Source organism: Amblyomma americanum, chromosome 8 (genome assembly GCF_052857255.1).
Source record: "Amblyomma americanum isolate KBUSLIRL-KWMA chromosome 8, ASM5285725v1, whole genome shotgun sequence".
NCBI classification, from domain to species: domain Eukaryota; kingdom Metazoa; phylum Arthropoda; class Arachnida; order Ixodida; family Ixodidae; genus Amblyomma; species Amblyomma americanum.
In genome coordinates this window covers 21,164,896-21,184,246 of record NC_135504.1, presented here as the reverse complement: position 1 = coordinate 21,184,246, position 19,351 = coordinate 21,164,896, and the positions used below count along the sequence as shown (strand labels likewise).

Here is a 19,351-nt window from a genome sequence, read left to right as displayed (position 1 = left end):
CTCAACAGGCTATTCGCAATTACGATGCTGGCCGTATCTCTTGCCAGGCGTTACACATTCTACGTTCTACAGCACCCTCTTCCACATCTCGCTTACTTCTTTGGGCTCCAGCCCACGAGTCGCTCAGCGGAAACGCCCAGGCACACACTCTCGCTCGAGATCTCAGCTGCCGAGCCGAGAGTATGATCAGCCACCCTGCTTCCGCTGACACTAATATCCCACGCGCTTCACTATCTCTACTCACCACTTACACGGACATACTCCAGCACTACAGACTCCAAAGGTGCACATATCCTCCCGCACACCGCGATCTAACAAGGCGCGAGGCCGTCCAATGGCGCAAACTACAAACTGGCAGCTTCCCACACCCCCTCTTATACAGCAGGATCTTTCCGGAACAGATAGCCCCCATGTGTAAACACTGCTCAACTCCGGCCACACTCATACACATGGTATGGACTTGTCCACATTACAACAGAGACAACGCAAACACCCCAGAGACGTGGGAGTCTCTCCTGTGTACTTCCAAGCCAGCAGACCAACGCTGGCTTATCCAGCGCGCGGTGGAGGCCGCGGCATCCCAAAGGATCCCCGCCGACCTCCTCTAAGTCAGCGCAACCGGTCCTTTGACTGGTCCCCTGTTTTTGGGCGCAATAAAAGAGTTTACCTACCTACCTAACGCGGTATCGTACGACGATTCCCTTTATTTCCATACAGTTTTTTTTATTTATGCGTTCTTGGAGGCAGAAGCGCCGGCACGCGCCTGACGTCTCCAAGAGCAGCCAATGACGACGGAACACGTGCAGCTCGTGCCGTCGCATATGAGCCAATCGCGGAGCGGAAAAAGTCCCTATAAAAGAGTAACAGCGCAGCCTTTTTGCCTTTCTCCAGGGGCTCGGCACACAGTCAAGACGTCCGTTCCGGTGACTGCCATTTGTGTTTGTGGCCCGCTATCTAAATGGGGAAAGGAAAGCGCAAAGACAAGAAGAAAAACGACTCAGCTGCTGGACCTCCAGGTGCGTAGCGAATTTCCTTTTGGTTCTGTGGCCTCCGCCGCTGTCGTTTGGGCGCTCGATCCCTTTGTTCATTTGGCGTCACATGGTGGTCGCTTTAGGCCTAACCTCGTGGGCTAGGATGATTGTGTTCTAAAGCATTAAATTTTTGCGAGAAGGCTGAACGAAATTCAAGAGCTTCGTTACCCGTTTGTTTTCGCTATTATGCACCGTCATTTTTATTTAAGCGTGAGTGACCGTGACTTGAGAGAAAAAAAAAACGCGTTTGGTTGAGCCGAAGTGACCTCGAGAGCCTTTATATCGCGTTGAGGTTGATTCACGTGCAAGCGACTGAGCGAATATAGCGATTGAGCAGCGCGTTGCAGCGAAAAAATTTAGATATTTTTTGGAACCTCTTCACTCTGGCCGCTTCCCCCGCCGCGATGGCTCGAAACGGCTTTGTGCGCCGTGGCGGCAGAAATCAATAGCGTTTCCGCTTGCATGTGAAGTAGCGTTTGGATTGCGTACGTCGCAAAAGCTTCGGGTTCGCGCCGGCAATGGGCGCGCTGCCTTCGGGCGCTGAAGAGCCTTGCTTTGTTCGAACAAAATGCGCACGCTTATTCAAAAGGCTAAGCCTTCAGCTTGCTCAAGCTCCAACCCGCGTTGTGGACATTGCACTCTTTCGATCTCATTAATATTAGTCTATTTTGTTATGACAACCAACGTTTTGCATTGATGCTGCAGTCTCGGGAATATATGACCTAGCGGTAGCATTGCTGTACGACAGAATGTGTTCGCAATGAACAAAATTACTAACTTCCAGGGATGCTACCAACGTCAGTGCTAACAGATTATGTGAAATACCTGACCGAAGCGCATAACCCAATACAAAGGATCGCGTCGCTTCGCATCACGTCGTTTTTTTTTTTTGATAGAACAAATAAAAGGGGGTCCAGCCAAGCCGCGCATTTGTGACCGGCGGCGCGTTCCTGCCGAGAATGCCTTGCCGAACGTTCGCCTTGCGCACGCGCACTGTGCGTCTCGCCGCTCCTCGAGCACGCGCTTCTGCACGCGTCGCCCGTGCCCCTGTGTGTTCCGTCCATGCTGCTGACCTGACACGGAGCAGGTGCTGTGGAACGCTCTTCCGCTTGATCAGTGCCTTGATCCACGGCACGTTTCCAAGCGCTGCCGTCTCGTTTTAGTCCGTTCTTGGTACATAGCAACACCTCCGTAGCTCCGCACCCTAATCCCCTAAGCGCATTTACGATTTCTTTATGGTTTATTTGGGTTTAACGTCCCAAAGCGACTTAGGCTATGAGAGCCGCCGTAGTGAAGGGCTCCGGAAATTTCGACTACGTTGGGGTTCTTTAACATGCCCTGACATCGCACAGAACACGGGCCTTTTGAATTTCGCCTCCATCGAAATTCGACCGCCGCGGCCGGGATCGAGCCCGCGTCTTTCGGGTATCGCGTTTCAGCGTCATTAATCTGTTTCCAGTGCATTTTTTGCTTGGGCTATCCGGATTACCCACCGCGGTGGCTCAGTGATTAGGGCGCTCGGCTACTGATCCGGAGTACCCGGTTTCGAACCCGACCTCGGCGGCAGCGTTTCGATGGAGGCGAAACGCAAAGGTTCCCGTGTGCTGTACGATATCGGTGCACGTTAAAGATGCCCAGAAGGCCGAAATTATTCCAGAGCCCTCCACTACGGCACCTCTTATTTTTCCTTTCTGCACCCAGTCCTTCTATCCCTTCCCTTACGGCGTGCTTCAGGTGTGCACCGCGATATGCGAGACGGTTACTGCGTCTTTTTTTTCCTCAAAAACCAATTTTCAATTTTCAGCAAAGGTCTGTCTTTCCCCGGATTGTGGTCGCTGTTTATCGCGACTGCGTGTCTCTTGTTTCTAGGTAAGAGTGCGCACTCTATGGGGCTGCCGGGTGAAATCAAGCCGGCTTAACAGCTTGGCGTCCCGCTGTGTGGTGCGATCAGTGGCAGGGTTTTGTTGTTGTGGTTGCGACTTAGGGAAGAATGAAAAGCAACCCGCCCACCAGCTCAAGCTGATCCACAATCGCTACCACGGGCAGACAGTAGTAGAGTTAAACGAGATATGAGAGGAAAGTTTGGAAGAAAGGACTCGCAACAGCCGCCTCATCAGAATTGACGAAAATGGTTTAGCAACAGGTACCCCCCGTGGCAAGCAGCCCTCGCCAAATGTGCGGTAGCCCCTACATCGCAGCTCAATAGGGCCGGGCAGCCATCTAATCGTCCCCTTCCTGTGAAGGGAATGCTTTACTATTACCTTGCGTAGCTGCTTCGCCGTATAGGAGAGTTTTACCTTGAACCGAGGAGAAACCACGTGACAGCTATGACGTCATTCAGCCGCCACCGCCGCGTTCATTGTGATCATTGCAATTGGCGTTGACGATGTTCTGGACTCCGTTGATTTCGAGGAAAGGCAGGGATTTGGGGAAACGTTTCCCACAACCAGCATGTGTTGACATTCTCCGTGACAGCAAGCGTTATCCGCGGTACGAAAGGTGCATTCTTTACGCCTGATATATAAATGAAAAAAAATTGATGCCCCATTATAGTTGTCCGGACCCATGGAGTATCTCTTACGGGTCCAAGTTGGACTTATTTTTGGAAATGTGGCGGGGAGTTTGAAGGATGCTTCTTTCCCGCCACCGGTTGGCCCGGTATTGCACTACCTCTGGGATCGGCCTTGCCTTTAGCGCGTCTTTACTATCCTGTCTTTCTGTCCCATCTTTCAACTCTCCTACTGTCTGCACGTGGTAGCGATTGTGGCTCGGCTTGAGCCAGTGAGCAGGCCTGTGCACTTTCCTTTCTTTATTCCTGGCAGTAACAGACAGACAGACGACCCATTACGACAGACGGTAAATCGGAATTTGAGCGCAGCTCTTCGCAAGCCGCTTGCTACCGCTTGGCAGATTCCTGTTGCGTTGCTAGCGACCCTCCGGCATCGTCCCGTAGCAGCCGCCTTCCGGCTGTCCATTCCTCTCGCCATGTCAGGTGGCGCTTCGCTCTGCTGCTACCTGCCAACACGTCACCTGTCACACTGAGTAACACGTCACCTGTCAAGTAGCATATGTTACACCGACTACGACGCGGAACGCAGGAACGGGCTTCCCTTTAAAAGTAGGGAAACTAAAGAAGTCACTGCAGTTGAACACGAAGCGAAAAGCTTCACCACGTTTGGTAAAACAGTCGTCGCATAGGCCGGAGAATGGCCTCCAATGACCTTCAGCCCAACTACGTTAGCCATGTATGACCGTACGTGGTACCGTTATGGCGTGGAACTCTTGACCTCTGCCCTTGACCCATGACCTCTCGTTGACCTCTGATCTTTGACCTTTGACATTAGGTGACATTTGGGTCCACCTTTGACCCTAAATACATTTGATGGGGGTGTAAGACCATGGGATTTTACGTCTAAGCCACGTGGTCGTGTGGGTACATACTATAGAACGGCTGTCCATGCACGCGCTGCCGTGGACAAGCCTCAGGTGCTTAGCAAGCGTCCTTGTTTTCGCTGAATTCCAGGGTTAGCGAAGTTAAATTTAAAATTGTTTTTTTTTTGTTCTCAAGTATACAACTAGAAGGAAAGCGTGCGCGTGTGTCGAAAATATATTGAATGCGCGGCGGGACATTTCTTGCTTCTTCGTTGCTGTGGGGGGAGGGCTGATCACATTTGTGTGAACATTAAGACCCTGTGCGACAGCTAGGGCCTCGCACTCAGTTCTTCCGTGCAAAGGGTATACGACGCTGTTTGGGGGCGCTGCGTGTTTAGACGTGTGTAGTCACGGAGCATGCCATTGTCGGCTTGCACAGCGTCTTAGTTGGGACGGCTATTGCGACGTATGCTCTCGTCCACAGTATACTGAATTTTCGGTCACTGACCATGTCAGATATGTTAGCTGAAGTCAGCTGACCACATTCACATGGTCAGTAAACCGAATATTCATTCTGCTGACCTGACCAGACGGCATACCGTCAAACCCTCGACTAGGTACTCTATACCATCTGTCTTTTACTGTTGAGCAGACAAGGGAAGGGACAAGTGGTGCTCGTTATGACATACATGACAGATGCCAGCAGTGACCGAACCAAGAAACATAGGGGATGTTTTTTTAATAATACGTGGTGTTCGTCCGTGGGGGCTTAATACGGCAAAAACTTGTTAAAGAGTCTGGGTCCTTGGAGTACGCCTTCATCGCAGAGGACAGCTTTGAAGGCACCTTTAAAGTGCTTGAAGGACTCAGGACTGAGTGCAAGATTGTGAACAATCAGTGTGTGCCCTGTGTACCCTGCAAGTAACGGCCGACGGACACGTGGAAAAGTTATCATATCCCTTTGTTCTCTTCCTTTTCTGTCTCTCCCTCCGTTTCACTTCCCACGTGTAGGGTAGCATACCGGGTGTTGCCTAGTTAACCTCCCTGCCTTTCTGTCTTTCTCTGTCTCTCTCTTTGCGACGTTAAACCCCCATGAAAAAAAACGAAACTTTTTAAAGATAATTGATTTTAAAGGAGACGTAAAACAATTACATGCCGCCGTTGGTATCCGAAACCCACTACCTCTGAATTTAGCGTCCGGTGCTCTACCAACGGAGCTCCGGCGACGGCTGTCCAGTCTTCAGCTTTCGGCGGTGTATATATGCGTGTCGTAACGATCGCTATGATCGCAAACGCAGCAGATGTATGAACGCTACGTTAAACGGGCATTTTCGGCTCGCAGCGGTGCCTTCGGCCAGCGGTGGCAATCAAGCCACCGCTCCTGCTCCGTCGCCCGCCGGTGCCACCGCTTCTGCTCCGTCGCCCACCGGTGCCACCGCTCCTGCTCCGTCGCCCGCTGGTCCGTCGCGGGTGTCGTTCGCGCAAGCACTCCAGCAGGGCGCTGCGCCCAGCCCGCAGCCGCGCGCCGTCAGCCGCGGCCCGACCCCTGCAGCGCAGCCCAGAGCTCAGCCCACCGCGCAGCCCAGAGCTCAGCCCACCGCTCAGCCCAGCGCCTACCGTCCCAGCTATGGGGCCGCCGCCGCCGCAGGTGACGCCAAGGTAGCGGCCAGCAGCCCGCGGCCTGCATCCGCAGCAGCCGCTGTGAGTCGCAGTCAGCCGGCAGCAGTTGCCCTACCACCGTCGCCACCATGTACGCCGCCCGTTGCGGTAACCGAGCAAACCCCCGAAGCTGGAGACCAAGCCACTCCAGGCGACGATGTCAGGATCAAGGTGCGTACTGTTTTCCTAAAAGGGCTTCACCTTGGGCCATGGCATGTAGCTCGTTTAACCTCGTTATAACAAAGTAGAAAGTTCGTTCGCGGCTGTTACTTCTTCGTTATATCAGTTGTTTCGTTATAAACCGCTTCGTTACAAAGGGCTTTATCTGTTAGTTTCAAGGCAAGAGGAAACATCACCTTTCCAAAACTTCGACTTGCACAGACGGTACGAGAACCAAACCCCGGTATAATACAACTCAAGAACGAATCAGCATATGCCTCTTGAAATAGGCCCTCCAGCCAAAGGCGTCGACTGGTTCTCATGACTTCATGGTTAGACAATCCTCTTGGACGTGCGTGACATCTCAGGGAGTGGCATATGAAAGGAGATGAACCACCGTTTAATCAGATTGAGAGCGGCGTCCGGAGGATCGGCCGACGCCGTTGGCTGCAAGGCTTCCTTCGTAGGGCATCCGTCGCTTCTTTCTCGAATTGCAGCCGACTATGCAGGGCTTAGTTTTTACTAACAAAAAGTTCTGTGGGTAGCAAGCATCGTGGTAGTGATTGACGTATAGGGCGCTCTGGAAGTGAAACATCAGATTTAGCCGCTGAGAAAGTCAAGATATTGAACAACGTTTGGGAACCGCAATGGGTTCCTTGGTCAACAATGAGATAGACAAGGCGAGTGGGCGAAATTTAAAAGGAAAGTTTGTGACGTAACGACCGTATTTAGATGAGTGGTTGGAACCTGACCGGCCCCGCCGCGGTGGCTCAGTGGTTAGGGCGCTCGACTACTGATCCGGAGTTCCCGGGTTCGAACCCGACCGCGGCGGCTGAGTTTTTATGGAGGAAAAACGCTAAGGCGCCCGTGTGCTGTGCGATGTCAGTGCACGTTAAAGATCCTCAGGTGGTCGAAATTATTCCGGAGCCCTCCACTACGGCACCTATTCTTCCTTTCTTCTTTCACTCCCTCCTTTATCCCTTCCCTCACGGCGCGGTTCAGGTGTCCAACGACATACGAGGCAGATACTGCGTCATTTCCTTTCCCCAAAAAACCAATTATTATTATTATTAACCTGACCGCGGCAGCTGCGTTTCGATGGAGGCGAAGCGCTGAGGCGCCCGCGTGCTGTGCGATGTCAGTGTATATTAAAGATCCCCAGGTGGTCAAAATTATTCCGGAGCCCTGCACTAGGGCATTTATTTCTTCCTTTCCTCTTTCACTATCGCCTTTTTCCCTTCCCTTACCGCGCGCTTCAGGTGTCCGCCGATATGTGAGATAGGTACAGCGTCATTTCCAATCCCCGATTGCCAATTTTCAATTCTCACAGTTTCTTCTGTGAGGTTCAGGGCCTCAGTCGTCGCCTGGATAAAGGGTGGCTCGAAGAATAGGTGCGTCGTCAAGTTTAGCCTTTGGGTTCAGTACTTACGCACCGGCGGCCGAGTGTTGTGTTGCCAGCGTGTGAAATTCTTTTTAAAGCGGAAGCTTTACTGGCCGCAGGTTGAGCAGTTTCGCGTGATTCCTGGAGAGCCGTTCTGCGCATGCACGAGGAGCAGTGACGTCACAGGGCGCATTTTTCTCTCTCTCTCTCGGTCCCTACTTACCACTGTCCATGCGCCACTAGTAGCACCAAGCCACAGGTGTTCCGCCGCTGTGCACCGCAGCACATTTCCTCAAAATCCAACTTTAAATTTAGTTTCCTCTTTCCCTCCCTCCTTTATCCCTTCCTTCACGGCGCGGTACGGGTGTCCACCACAGCGAGACGGTTACTGTGTCATTTCCTTTCCTCAAAAACCAAATAAAACAAGTGAGCCGGCGGCGTTCATAGAGGTCATTGGCGTTGACAACTTACCAAAGACCGTTCATTTTCACGAAAGGAAACGCGGGCTAACGGCTCCATGGGTCAGTGGAGATCTCAATCTCGCTTTTCGCTTTGTATATCCTGGAATAGCGGAGCTATTCCAACCCGCCGCGGCGGCTAAGTGGTAAGGGCGCTCTGCTACTGATCCGGAGTTCCCGGGTTCGAACCCGACCGCGGCGACTGCGTTTTTATGGAGGCTAAACACTAACGCGCCCGTGTGCTGTGCGAAGTCAGTGCACGTTAAAGATGATAGCCTTAGCTGCTTATACGCCGTATAACTCAAAACAATACACTGCAATACAATGCGCCGAACCGGATTTTTTTTATGTGGCTAGGTACGTGTGAATTCATAATAAATATTTCCATGATTACAAGATCCCAAAACTCATCACGCGGATGAAAATTTTCATTTTTGATATCAAACAATTCTAGGCTTAAACCTTGGCTGTATTAAAAGTTTTGTTTTATGCCGGAATTCTGACCCACTGCGGTGGCTCAGTGGTTAGGTCGCTCGGCTACTGATCCGGAGTTCCAGGGTGCGAACCCGTCCGCGGCGGCGGCGTTTTTATGGAGGAAAAACGCTAAGTAATAATAATAATTTTGGGCGAAAGGAAATGCGCAGTATCCGTCTCATATATCGTTGAACACCTGAACCGCACAGTAACGGAAGGGATATAGGAGGGAGTGAAAGAAGAAAGTTAGAGAGAAGTGCCGTAGCGGTGGGCTCCGGAATAATTTCGGCCACCTGGCGATCTTTAACGTGCACTGACGTCGCACAGCACACGGGCGCCTTCGCGTTTTTCCTCCATAAAAACGCAGCCGCCGCGGTCGGGTTCGAACCCGGGAACTCCGGATCAGTAGCCGAGCGCTCTAACCACTGAGCCACCGCGGCGGGTAAACGCTAAGGCACCCGTGTGCTGTGCGACGTCAGTGCACGTTAAAGATCCCCAAGTTGTCGAAATTATTCCGGAGCCCTCCACTACGGCACTTCTTTCTTTTTTTCTTCTTTCACTCCCTCCTTTTCCCCTTCCCTTACGGTGCGGTCAAGGTGCCCAACGGTATATGAAACAGATACGGCGCCATTTCCTTTTCTCAAAAACCGATTAAATATTAATATTATTGGGCAAATCCACATTAAATTTTCTGGGGGGGGGGGGGCGGAAGAAATTGGCGCAGTACCTGTCTCTCATATCGGCGTACTCCCGTACAGCGCCGTAAGGAAAGGACCAAGGGGCGGGGAGCGAAAGCGGAAAGAAAGAAGTGCCGTAGTGGGGGGCTCCGGAATGATTTCGACCACCTGGGAATCATTAAAGTCCACTGACATCGAACAGCACACGGGCGCCTTAGCGTTTCGGCTCCATCGAAACGCAGCCGCAGCGGTCGGTTTCGGACCTGGGAACGCCGGTTCAGTGACCGAGCACTCTAATCACCGAGCCACCGCGGTGAGTGCATTGTCTTTTTTAGTCACTCGTTAAATGCTCTTTTACTCGAAGTGAAATGGTGCACCGTCGAGCCCAAACATCCACTCTGGCGAACTGATGTTTCCTTGGGCTGCAGCTGTTGATTCTTATAAATTACGCGCCTGCACATTCTCAATTCACAGAAAAATTCGTGTGAATGTTGTTCATCTTTCGCTGTTAATGGCCAGCTGCGGCGTCTTTTGTTGGCCTGCACGAATGCCGAAATTTCCAGGGTAATTCCTTGTGCCGAGCTTCGCCGCCGGGCGTCGGTTTGTTTCAGCACGAATAATTAAATTTTTCCAATTTTGTCGCCCCAATCGGGACGATTTCTGAGGGCGACCTTGCACGTGTGACGTCACCAGCTGCATGCCCTTCGATATTTGCTTGGAGTTTGCTCAAGAAGAAGAAAATGAAGACCTTTGTTTTTGGTCATTTCACACAAACAGTGGTCTGTCGCTTACAGTCTCCAGTTTAGTCAGTCAACGCGCCGAAAGTTTTTGTTACAGTAATGTATGCATGACGACAAGCTTCTACCTTGACGTCATTCTTTGGGAGAAACCCAGTTTTAGTTTCGGCGTTCTTTGCTTTTGCTGGTTTAAAGGGCTTCTACTCAGGATTTTGAAAAACGCTTTTAAAGGCACAGAGAATTGACTCCCAAGAAATGTTATGCGAATAGGAACACAATACCACGTCTAAAACATTCAAACTCGCCCACAGTTGTCCTTTGAGTGGTTCAGAAACCTTGGAAGAAATACTTGAGCTCTTGCGCTATCATGGGCTGGGTTCCCTGAATAAATAAATTAAGGCACAGAAAGAACTAGTACTTACTGTCTCGCTTTTGATGTACACTACAACCACGCAGTCCGTTTCCTTGATTTTGCAATCGACCCGATCGTCCCTGTCACATGTGCTCAAGATAGAACAAGGCTTTGAAATACCTTGCGAGGAAAGTACAGGGTAGGTCAAAAGTTCCCAGGCCATAGGGTCTCCTTTTGAGCTGTATAATCAGGCAGACATGACACACCCAAAGACTAAAAATATCCGCAGAGTGCGGAAGAGGTATCGTTCTATACTCTGCGAACCTTGATAGCTTTAATCGCACCTTAAATGCCGCGATATACCGATGAAAGATGCAAGCCCTGTGGCCCCGGAACTTTTGACCAACCGTGTACATAACCTCGCTCAAGTACTACGAGCTTTCGTCATAAACACCTGAACCATATATTCCTACATTGAGCGCAGAACCCACAATCCCGAGCGAAGGTTGGCGAGCTCCTTACAGCGACTTTTTCACGCCCGTGCATTTCTCCGCCTCGCGCTCCTGCGTATTTTTGTTCAGATGTGTCTGTCGGTTAGATTCAGAAGTATGGCAGCTATTGTGGCCGCTGCCAATAATAAGTGTCGTTTCGGCGGTTCAGGAAGCCCTCCCCCCCCCCCCCCCCCCCCACCATTACCGGGAAAATTCCCGAACGCGTCTGCAGCCGGCGGTGGGGCCGAGTGGGTAGGGCTGGCTGAAAGAGCGCCGACCTGTGAGCATGAAAAGAGTGATGAAAGGAGATAGAAAGGCTATAAGACGCTGAAATTTAGATATTGACTGCAGATAAGTTCGCTTGCACGAAACATTTAAAACATTCTCAGGGGAGGATATTAATGTTCAAGCGCCGTCCTTTAATAGGCTCGCTACAACACACGGGGTGCAGGAGGCTTTCCCCGTTAAGACTCACCAGAACCGGTCCTGCACTGTAGTGTAGATCGAAGACCATTCGGCCAAACATGTGTGACGCTCAACACACGAAACAGTGCGTGCATACTTACTTCTTCATGCCCTGCTCTAATTACCACCAATCACGGCGCAGGAGCTCGAGCGAACCCTGCCCTCTCACTTCCCGCGGCGGCCCGCCCACGGCCAGCTGGGCCGGACCATACAACTTCTTGCCAACCACTTCAGCATTGAGATACCGACCGGCAGCGTCTACCACTACGACGTCGACATCTCATCGGAGACTGCCCAGGAGACCAAGGTTCCTGAGCAGAAAAAGTACCGATGCCTCAGTACAAAGATCAACAGGATAGTCATCGAGCTCCTAGTAAAGAAGTACCGGCAAGACCTGGCCAACTGCATCCCGGCTTTCGATGGCCGCAAGAACCTGTACACGCGCCGTCAGCTCAACTTCCGCGAGCGGACATTCACAGTCGACCTCGAAGAAGACCAGAGAAGCCAGAAGTTTACCATCAAGATCCAGTATGCAGCCACCGTGAACCTGGATGCCCTGCATGGCGTCTTCCAAAAGCGCGTACAAACTGTGCCCCAGGAAGTCCTCCAGGCCATCGACATCGTCTTGAGGCACAGCCCCTCGATCAACCTTGCGCCGGTTGGACGCTCGTTCTTCAGACCGCCGGGACCCAACGAGTACAATGACCTCGGAGGAGGCCGGGAGGTGTGGTTTGGCTACTACACGAGTGTTCGACCCGCCCAATGGAAGCCCATGCTTAACGTCGACATGTCAGCAACAGCATTCTACGAGTCGCTTCCTCTGGTAGACTTCATGTGCAGGTTTTTCAGCGACAGCCGGCGTGCGTTGACACCCGCGGACTTACGGTCATTGCGCGACAACCAGTACGTGCGGCTGAATAGGGAGCTCAAAGGACTCCGCGTAAAAGTGACGCACCTTCCCTACCCGCGCAAGTACAAAGTGGTCAAGATCACGAGGGAAGCTGCCAAGGACATCTATTTTGAATCAGAAGGTAGTCAGATCTCCGTCGCCGACTACTTCCAAAGCCGCTACAGGCGCTTGTCGTACCCGAACTTCCCTTGCGTGCAGAGTGGCAGCCCGACGCATCCGGTCTACATTCCTCTGGAGGTGTGCGAGCTGGCCGAAGGCCAGCACTGTCGGAAGAAACTCGATGAGAGTCAGACCGCCGAGATGATCAAGCGCACGGCCAAGCCCCCAGCCAAGCGCTTCCTGGAGATTCGTCAGTCTGTGCGCGACATGGTCAGCACCTCGGAGAAGTACCTGCGAGAGTTCGGCGTCAAGATCAACTCCGAACCCACTCAGGTTGTGGGCAGAGTGCTCGACCCGCCAACTCTGGTTTTTGAGAACAACACCATGTGCAAGCCACGCGACGGTACGTGGGATCTCCGAGGGCAGCGTTTCCACAAGGCGATGTCCATGACACAGTGGATTGTTCTCAACGTGAGCCGCTTCGCGCACAAAGACTGCCTGGACAACTTCATCAAGATGCTGATCCGCATCGGCCAAGAACTGGGCATGCGCATTGCGCAGCCGCTTGCGGTTATCACGTTCGACACAAACCGCCAGCCCATGCGGACCGTTCTCACGGAGCAGCGCCAGCAGTACCCGCAGTTGGAGATGGTTGTGGCTGTGATAACAAAAGCCACAAACTACGCTGAGATCAAGCAGGTGGCAGAGACTGAGCTCTCCCTGCGCACACAATGCATCTTGGACAACAACGTGATCCAAAAGTGTAATGCAGCGCTCATCCAAAACCTGTGCCAAAAGATCAACGCCAAGATGGGCGGCATCAACAATAGTCTCCTGATGCAGGAGAAGCCAAAGCTATTACATTGTCCCGTGATCGTCATCGGAGCAGACGTGTCGCACCCATCGCCTGGAGACAAGATCAGGCCATCCATCGCCGCGTGCGTCGGAAGCCTAGACCCTGTACCGTCCAAGTTTCACGCCACCATTCGGGTACAGATTGAAGACTCCAAGGCTAAGGCACGTGTGGAAATCATCAAGGACCTGAAGGACATGATCAAGGAATTGCTAATGGTTTTCTACCGCACCACCAGGTACAAGCCCCAGCGGATCGTCTTCTACAGAGACGGAGTGAGCGAGGGGCAGTTCTTGGAAGTCCGTAACCATGAGGTAAGCAACTGCGCCTACTACAATACTGTGCCCACTAAACGCTCATCTTGTTAAGACAGCTATACCGCATTCAATGCCGCTAGCGTCATTGGATAACCTTTTGTGTTATGACAAGCGGACTCTCTGTGCATATACGTAACGGCACCGAATAGATCTCCACAGCGTTATAATTTCAGGACATTCGGGACATTCATTTCTGGAGACGTCTTCTCGGTGTTAGTTGACGTCAGCTTGATCGTTTCTCTTCAAAAGGTGGTAAACATCCGAGACTGAGGCTTGTGGTTGGGTTTTGTGCGTGCCCGCTCCGTGTCTCACCCCTTTTACGCTCGGGCGATATTAACGGCTGTGCAGTTGACCGTCCGTTGAACTGAACGACAGTTAGAGGTGCTATACCAGTGCCACAAGGTCATGTTTAATGTCATTAATTACTTAGTGATCAAGTTTTAACGCCATCGGAACAGTGTCACGTACTCGTATTGAATGGCATTAGACATACTAACTGCCGTTTGCGACCTACTGAGTTCGCCACAACTCATTCGCCCGAGCAGTGTATACTCTTATCCCCATTCCGCATGCAGAAAGATATGCAACTTTTTTTTGTGAGAAGTTACTATCCTGTGGATAATGGTTTATTCATAAAGAGCACAATTTTTACCAGCAATTCCGAAGTACTGTTAGCCTGTGAACTAGCTGGCACGCGAGTTCTACTTTTGCAAGTTGTCAAGCAAGAACAGTGGCATTTTCTACAAATTTATTTTTATATTATATTTGAATGACATTCTGAGATACTGGCTCATTGACACTGTTTATTTTCAGGTGATTTTTTACTCCCTTGAAGGCGTTATCATCACCGTGAATTTATTTATTTATTTATTTATTTATTTATTCATTTACAGATACCTTACAGTCCTCAGGAGAGGCATTGTGTGTGTGTGAGGGGTGGGGGGTCAAATACTGAAATTTGTACAACATAGCTTAGAAATAAAAAAATCATATAGTAAATGTACATCAACCGTTTTTTTTCTATTTCTCATTCGTTGATGCTTTCTTGTAAAGCAAGGGTTAGATTTATGATGTGATAGCGTGATAAGCGGGGCATGTTTGGCTACTATTTCTGCGATCTTGTCTCTAAATTGAACCTGCGGGTATCTTCTACTGACCTGTCTTGAAAAGATGGCGCCAGGATATTATCAGAAAACACTTGAAGTTCGTCATTTATTTGATTGTAATCTCCTCTGTTATAGTGGCGAATCTGTAATGTAAATATATCTGTCAATAATAATGTCATTAAACCTGGACGTGTACTGCCAGCTCCGAAAATAATGGCATAGGCAAACTTAAGGCTACAAACATCTGCGGTTATTTCTAGTGCGCGTGTGGCACGGGTAATAAAAGGCAGCGCCACCTGCTGTTGAGATCTCAGCTCAGTAGGGGTTGTAGTTAGACCAGTCTACTGACCCACTGCTTCGGCCGAGTGGGCGGCATTTCCGGCTGCCACATCTTGCTATCCTGGCTAATATAAGTCTCACTAAGAACCAGGCGGCTTTTCCCCCTGAAAGGACTCTATTGCAGCCAACGGCGTAGACCATTTCTCATGAGCCTCCTAAGGTAACCATGTAGGAAGTGGCAAAAGGAAGGGGTTACTCTCCCCCCTCACATGAAAGACTATTGTCATTGTCACCACGCTCGCTGCATTGTCCACCTTGCAGGTTCGTGAAAACCAGCTGGCGCCATTGACTGGAAGGGGTTTCTTTTGCGGGGAAAAGCGGCTTCATTCTTTAGTCGTATCCAGAAAAAAAATGCCGCGAAGTGGTACCAGGAAAACAACGGCTGAGCGGTGAAGCCGGACGTTCCTCTACTGAATTTTCTTGGCTCTGTGTGGTTGTTCACTAGCGGCATACTCAAAAGCCAACCTTGCACGGAAATTTTGGTTGAGTGAAGTCAAGTAGGGAATCAATTTTTAGAGCTATGTATAAACCGATCACGTGATCCAGAATGTGAACCCCGTGAACTCAATTTAGCGGAGTGTGCCGAGTAACTGCAACTGACTGTTATTCATTTCAGCGTCAGTTGGAAAAGCTGCACTTCCGTTGAACTGAACGGTAGCTGAAACTGCTCCTTTAACCAGAGTACTACCGATAACCGCATTCCTAAAAAAAACGCTGTTCTTCGCCGTACAGTTTTTCTCAAACTGCAATTGTGTAAGATAGGACAGCATAGTTCGTGAAGGCCCAAAGTGTTTTGTTTGCATTCTGTACCAAGTATGTATCGTGATTCGTCGAATGGCCTTTAATCCCTGACCAAGTTTTTCTTTGTTTCCGCTCTCGAATCTCTCAGGTGAGCGCCATCCGGCTGGCGTGTGCGGAAATGTGTCCCACCGAGACCTACGAGCCACCACTGACGTTCATCGTGGTCCAGAAGCGGCATCACACGAGGTTCATGCCCGCCAACGACCGCGACGGCGTGGGCAAGTGTCGCAACGTCCCACCAGGCACGACCGTAGACTCGGTGGTCACGCACCCGCTGGACTTCGACTTCTTCCTCTGCAGCCACTTCGGCATCCAGGTGGGCGACCGCTTCTCCGCTCTTGTGGCTATTGTGAGCGGGAACAAATGGTCTGCGGTGTTTTCGTTTATGAATTTACGGAGGAAATAGTCCGGGCGCCGGCGTCGCCATAGTCGCGTCGCGTTGTTAGTGCGCTACAAACACCGGGAGCTCCTGCGGTCGAGGCCTTCCGCAGCTTGAGAAAACGGAAGCATGGCCTCCGAGATCGCCTGCCCGCAAGACCATGACGGAAGCTTTCCACTTCACGTTGAGGCCACCAGGAGCGCAGTGAGTGACTGTGACGTCATCGTTCGTCCTTGAGGAAGCGGTATCGGAAGTTGCGCAAGGGGGACCTCTAGGGCCAGCGCGGAATGATGCTCTCACGTGGATGTGGTCATTAGCGTTTATTTTGGGAGTGGCGTCTACTGAAACATTGAACGCATAAGGTTAGGTGAAAAGAGAAGCGCTTGATGTTCGGCTGGGCCTGGTTGCTCGTACGTTAAAACGGGACGCGGCTTTGAAGTCTCAAAACACGGCCAAAAATATATTTTTTAAAATAGTCGCGTCGGCTTGTATGCCTCGTTTTTTAAGCTGTCCCGAAGTCGGGACAGCGACATAGATGACGATGACCGACCAATGCACTGATGACAGCCAACCAGGAAATAATAGTTATTCACGGTATTTATTGGCTCGAGGGCATTTAAGGCCAAATAAAGCCAGAAACATGTCGTGCATGCAGCATTAGAAGCAGGGCGAGCGCGTTCTGTGCTCATAGGCACTGCCGGTTTTTGTATATTGCGTTTAAACACTCTCCTTCCCACGTAATGTGTGCCAGTAAAATAAACGTATTTAAACCGCACACACCACGCCACATCACATCGCACCACAAACAAGACCACACCGCACCACCACACACCACGATACGACGCGCGCCTCAACCCGACACGGCACTCGGAATTCTCGCAAGTGTATAAATGTACTCCTCTGCTCACCCGCAGGGTACCAGCCGGCCGGCCCACTACTATATCGTGTGGGATGACTCCAACTTCAGCTCGGACGACCTGCAGAAGCTCAGCTTCTACCTGTGCCACACATGCTCCCGGTGTGCAAGGAGCGTGAGCATACCGGCCCCTGTGTACTACGCGCACCTGGCCGCCTTCCGCGCAAAACACCACATCGCCAGCAAGCTGGAGACGTCAGGCGCGGTCAGCCAGTCGTCTGAGGGCGGCGGGGACGCCGTGTTGACCACTGCCCAATACGTGGAGGCCGTCAAGGTGCTGCAGGAACTGCAGGCCTCCATGTACTTCGTGTAATGGAGGAGGTTCTCCGCTGCCCCTGCATTCCGGTTACGGTGAGCCTGGAGGCGTACCACTGACGTCATACCAAACAGTTCTGGAGAAAGCCTCTTCCAACGGGAAAGAGTTTAATGGCATTAGCAGGGAGGGTGTTACATAGGGTATAGGGAGGGTAATATGAGCGCAGTGTTCCTCATATATTGTAAGATTCTACTACAACGATCAATATATCCCCAACCTCCCGCCTGCAGGCTTGCATTTTTTGCTATTAACGTTTTTGCTACTGTCCAAAGCGTTCCTCATGGGTTTTTTTTTACAGTCTTAACTGCTCGATGCAAGCAATGGAAACACTATAAAAGGAAGGTTTTCCCGCATATCGGAAGAATCGTTCTTGAATATCTCTATGCCAGTATCTTAGTTTCCACATTTTCATAATGTTTGTCCAAGAATGTTGGACATGTGCGCAACACATAGAGGACAAGATATACGTGACACGAAGTGGACATCTTCTTTCGTCCCTCTTGGCGTCGCAGTGATGTGTGTTCAACGCGCAGGTGAAGCGGTATGCATGGGATGGATGTTAAAGGGCGCCGCTTCACGAATGCCCTACGGCAACTTTTTTTTTAATGTGATTTGTTCCTTTGCGATCGAAAGCGATTGCAAACAATCGGAAACAATGAAATAAGGGCTTTATTTTCTTGCAAGAAACACATGATCAGTTTATTTTGAGTTGTAATTCCGCGAGCCTGTTATATAAGCAATTACAAATCGGTGGTCTTGGTTGTTAGACGCTCGGACTGCCTTTGACTGAAATTCGACAGAACAATTTCCATGTAGGCATAAGTCTGTCAAGCCGCCACTAATTCTAACTTTTGTTTTCTTGCAGGCTCACAAGGAGAAGGATTTTCTTGTTTTTGTTGTTTCATGGGCTGTTCGAAGAGTGCGGGAGCCAAACATTGCTGTTTGTGTGCCCTGGAACTAAGTTGCAATAAAAAAATATTGGTCAAAAAAAGGTGGCCGTTGCATGAGGTTTCCTTTTTTGCAGTCACTGGCGGTTGCATTGGCGAGCGTTGGCCGAAGCCAGTCTGTTCTACTACAACACATGCTAAAAAAGTGATAGGGTTTTAAAACGTAGTTAAACCTAGTAGACGCCCGAAATCATGTGTTTCCCCTAGTTGGCTCATGGTTTCGCTTTGCTGAGATATTGGACTCAGGTTAGGCTGATCTGATCTGATCGTGCAGCAGATGGAAGTTGATATATACGACAATGTGCAATGGACAGCACGAGTGTGTGTGGCTTTTTGACACAAGGCGTGATCGGTTGTGGCGATAGCACAGTGCTCTCGTGCAGTGGCCAGCGAAGCTGATTGTTCGCCCGCCACCGGTTCAACGCCCAGTCCCGTTAATACTTAATCTTATTTCTTCATGCGCCAAGGTTGACACTCAAAGTCAATCTCCGCGCAAACTCGGTCAGCCGATTAGACTTCGTGAAGTAGTCCCTTCCCAAGCAGCGCAGGCAAACGGGCCAATTTTGGGAATGACTCGTTTCACTCTTGTGATAAAAATTTGCCAATATATTTCCAATATTGGGCCGATTGGTGGTGCTGCTGAGGTTCGCACTAAAACGCTGCTAGTTGCTGCAAGTGGGAACTTTCACGAGCCAAATCCTGGCTGCCGTTCCATTATCCGGCTTGGCGGTTATTCGAACCGAAATGATTGGATATGAAAGTTATATATAATATGGTAAATTCTGGTATGTTGGCGCTATGCAGCTAACACGATCATGCGCCAGGCAAAAGGAAAAACGCGCCATGTTCGCTAAAATGTCAACGTTGCAATACTTATCCTCCGGCAGTGCGGGTCGGCCGAGCTGACCACAAGCGGCTGCTGGATGCGCATGCCCAGTTCCTGGACGATGCGGATCAGCATCTTGATGTAGTTGTCCTTGTGCGCAAACCGGCTCAGGCTGAGAACCCTCCAGCGGGTCGTCGTAGCTGCCTTGTGGAAACGCTGGCCCTGGAGTTCCCACGCGCCTACGTGCGGCTTCCTCATGACGTTACCATACACTGGAGATGGAGGG

General features: G+C 50.8%; 1 protein-coding gene and 1 pseudogene across 1 annotated transcript; both read left to right on the top strand.

Moving 5' to 3' along the window:
- The first annotated feature begins 899 nt into the window (after window positions 1–899).
- Window positions 900–18,248, top strand: LOC144102206 (protein argonaute-2-like). The gene is made up of 6 exons (XM_077635518.1): window positions 900–1,016; window positions 5,746–6,233; window positions 11,399–13,432; window positions 15,770–15,997; window positions 16,975–17,327; window positions 18,158–18,248. Exons 1-5 carry the CDS (start codon window positions 959–961, stop codon window positions 17,287–17,289), a joined length of 3,123 nt encoding a protein of 1,040 aa, XP_077491644.1. The 5' UTR covers window positions 900–958; the 3' UTR covers window positions 17,290–17,327; window positions 18,158–18,248.
- On the top strand, window positions 3,604–3,723 carry LOC144102828 (U2 spliceosomal RNA; annotated as a pseudogene).
- Window positions 18,249–19,351: the final 1,103 nt, after the last annotated feature.

Coding starts and splice junctions, on each gene's coding strand:
- LOC144102206 (XM_077635518.1), top strand. CDS start 959: ATGGGGAAAGGAAAGCGCAAAGACAAGAAGAAAAACGACTCAGCTGCT. Junction 6,234..11,398: donor GCGACGATGTCAGGATCAAG/GTGCGTACTGTT, acceptor ATCACGGCGCAG/GAGCTCGAGCGAACCCTGCC. Junction 15,998..16,974: donor GCAGCCACTTCGGCATCCAG/GTGGGCGACCGC, acceptor GCTCACCCGCAG/GGTACCAGCCGGCCGGCCCA.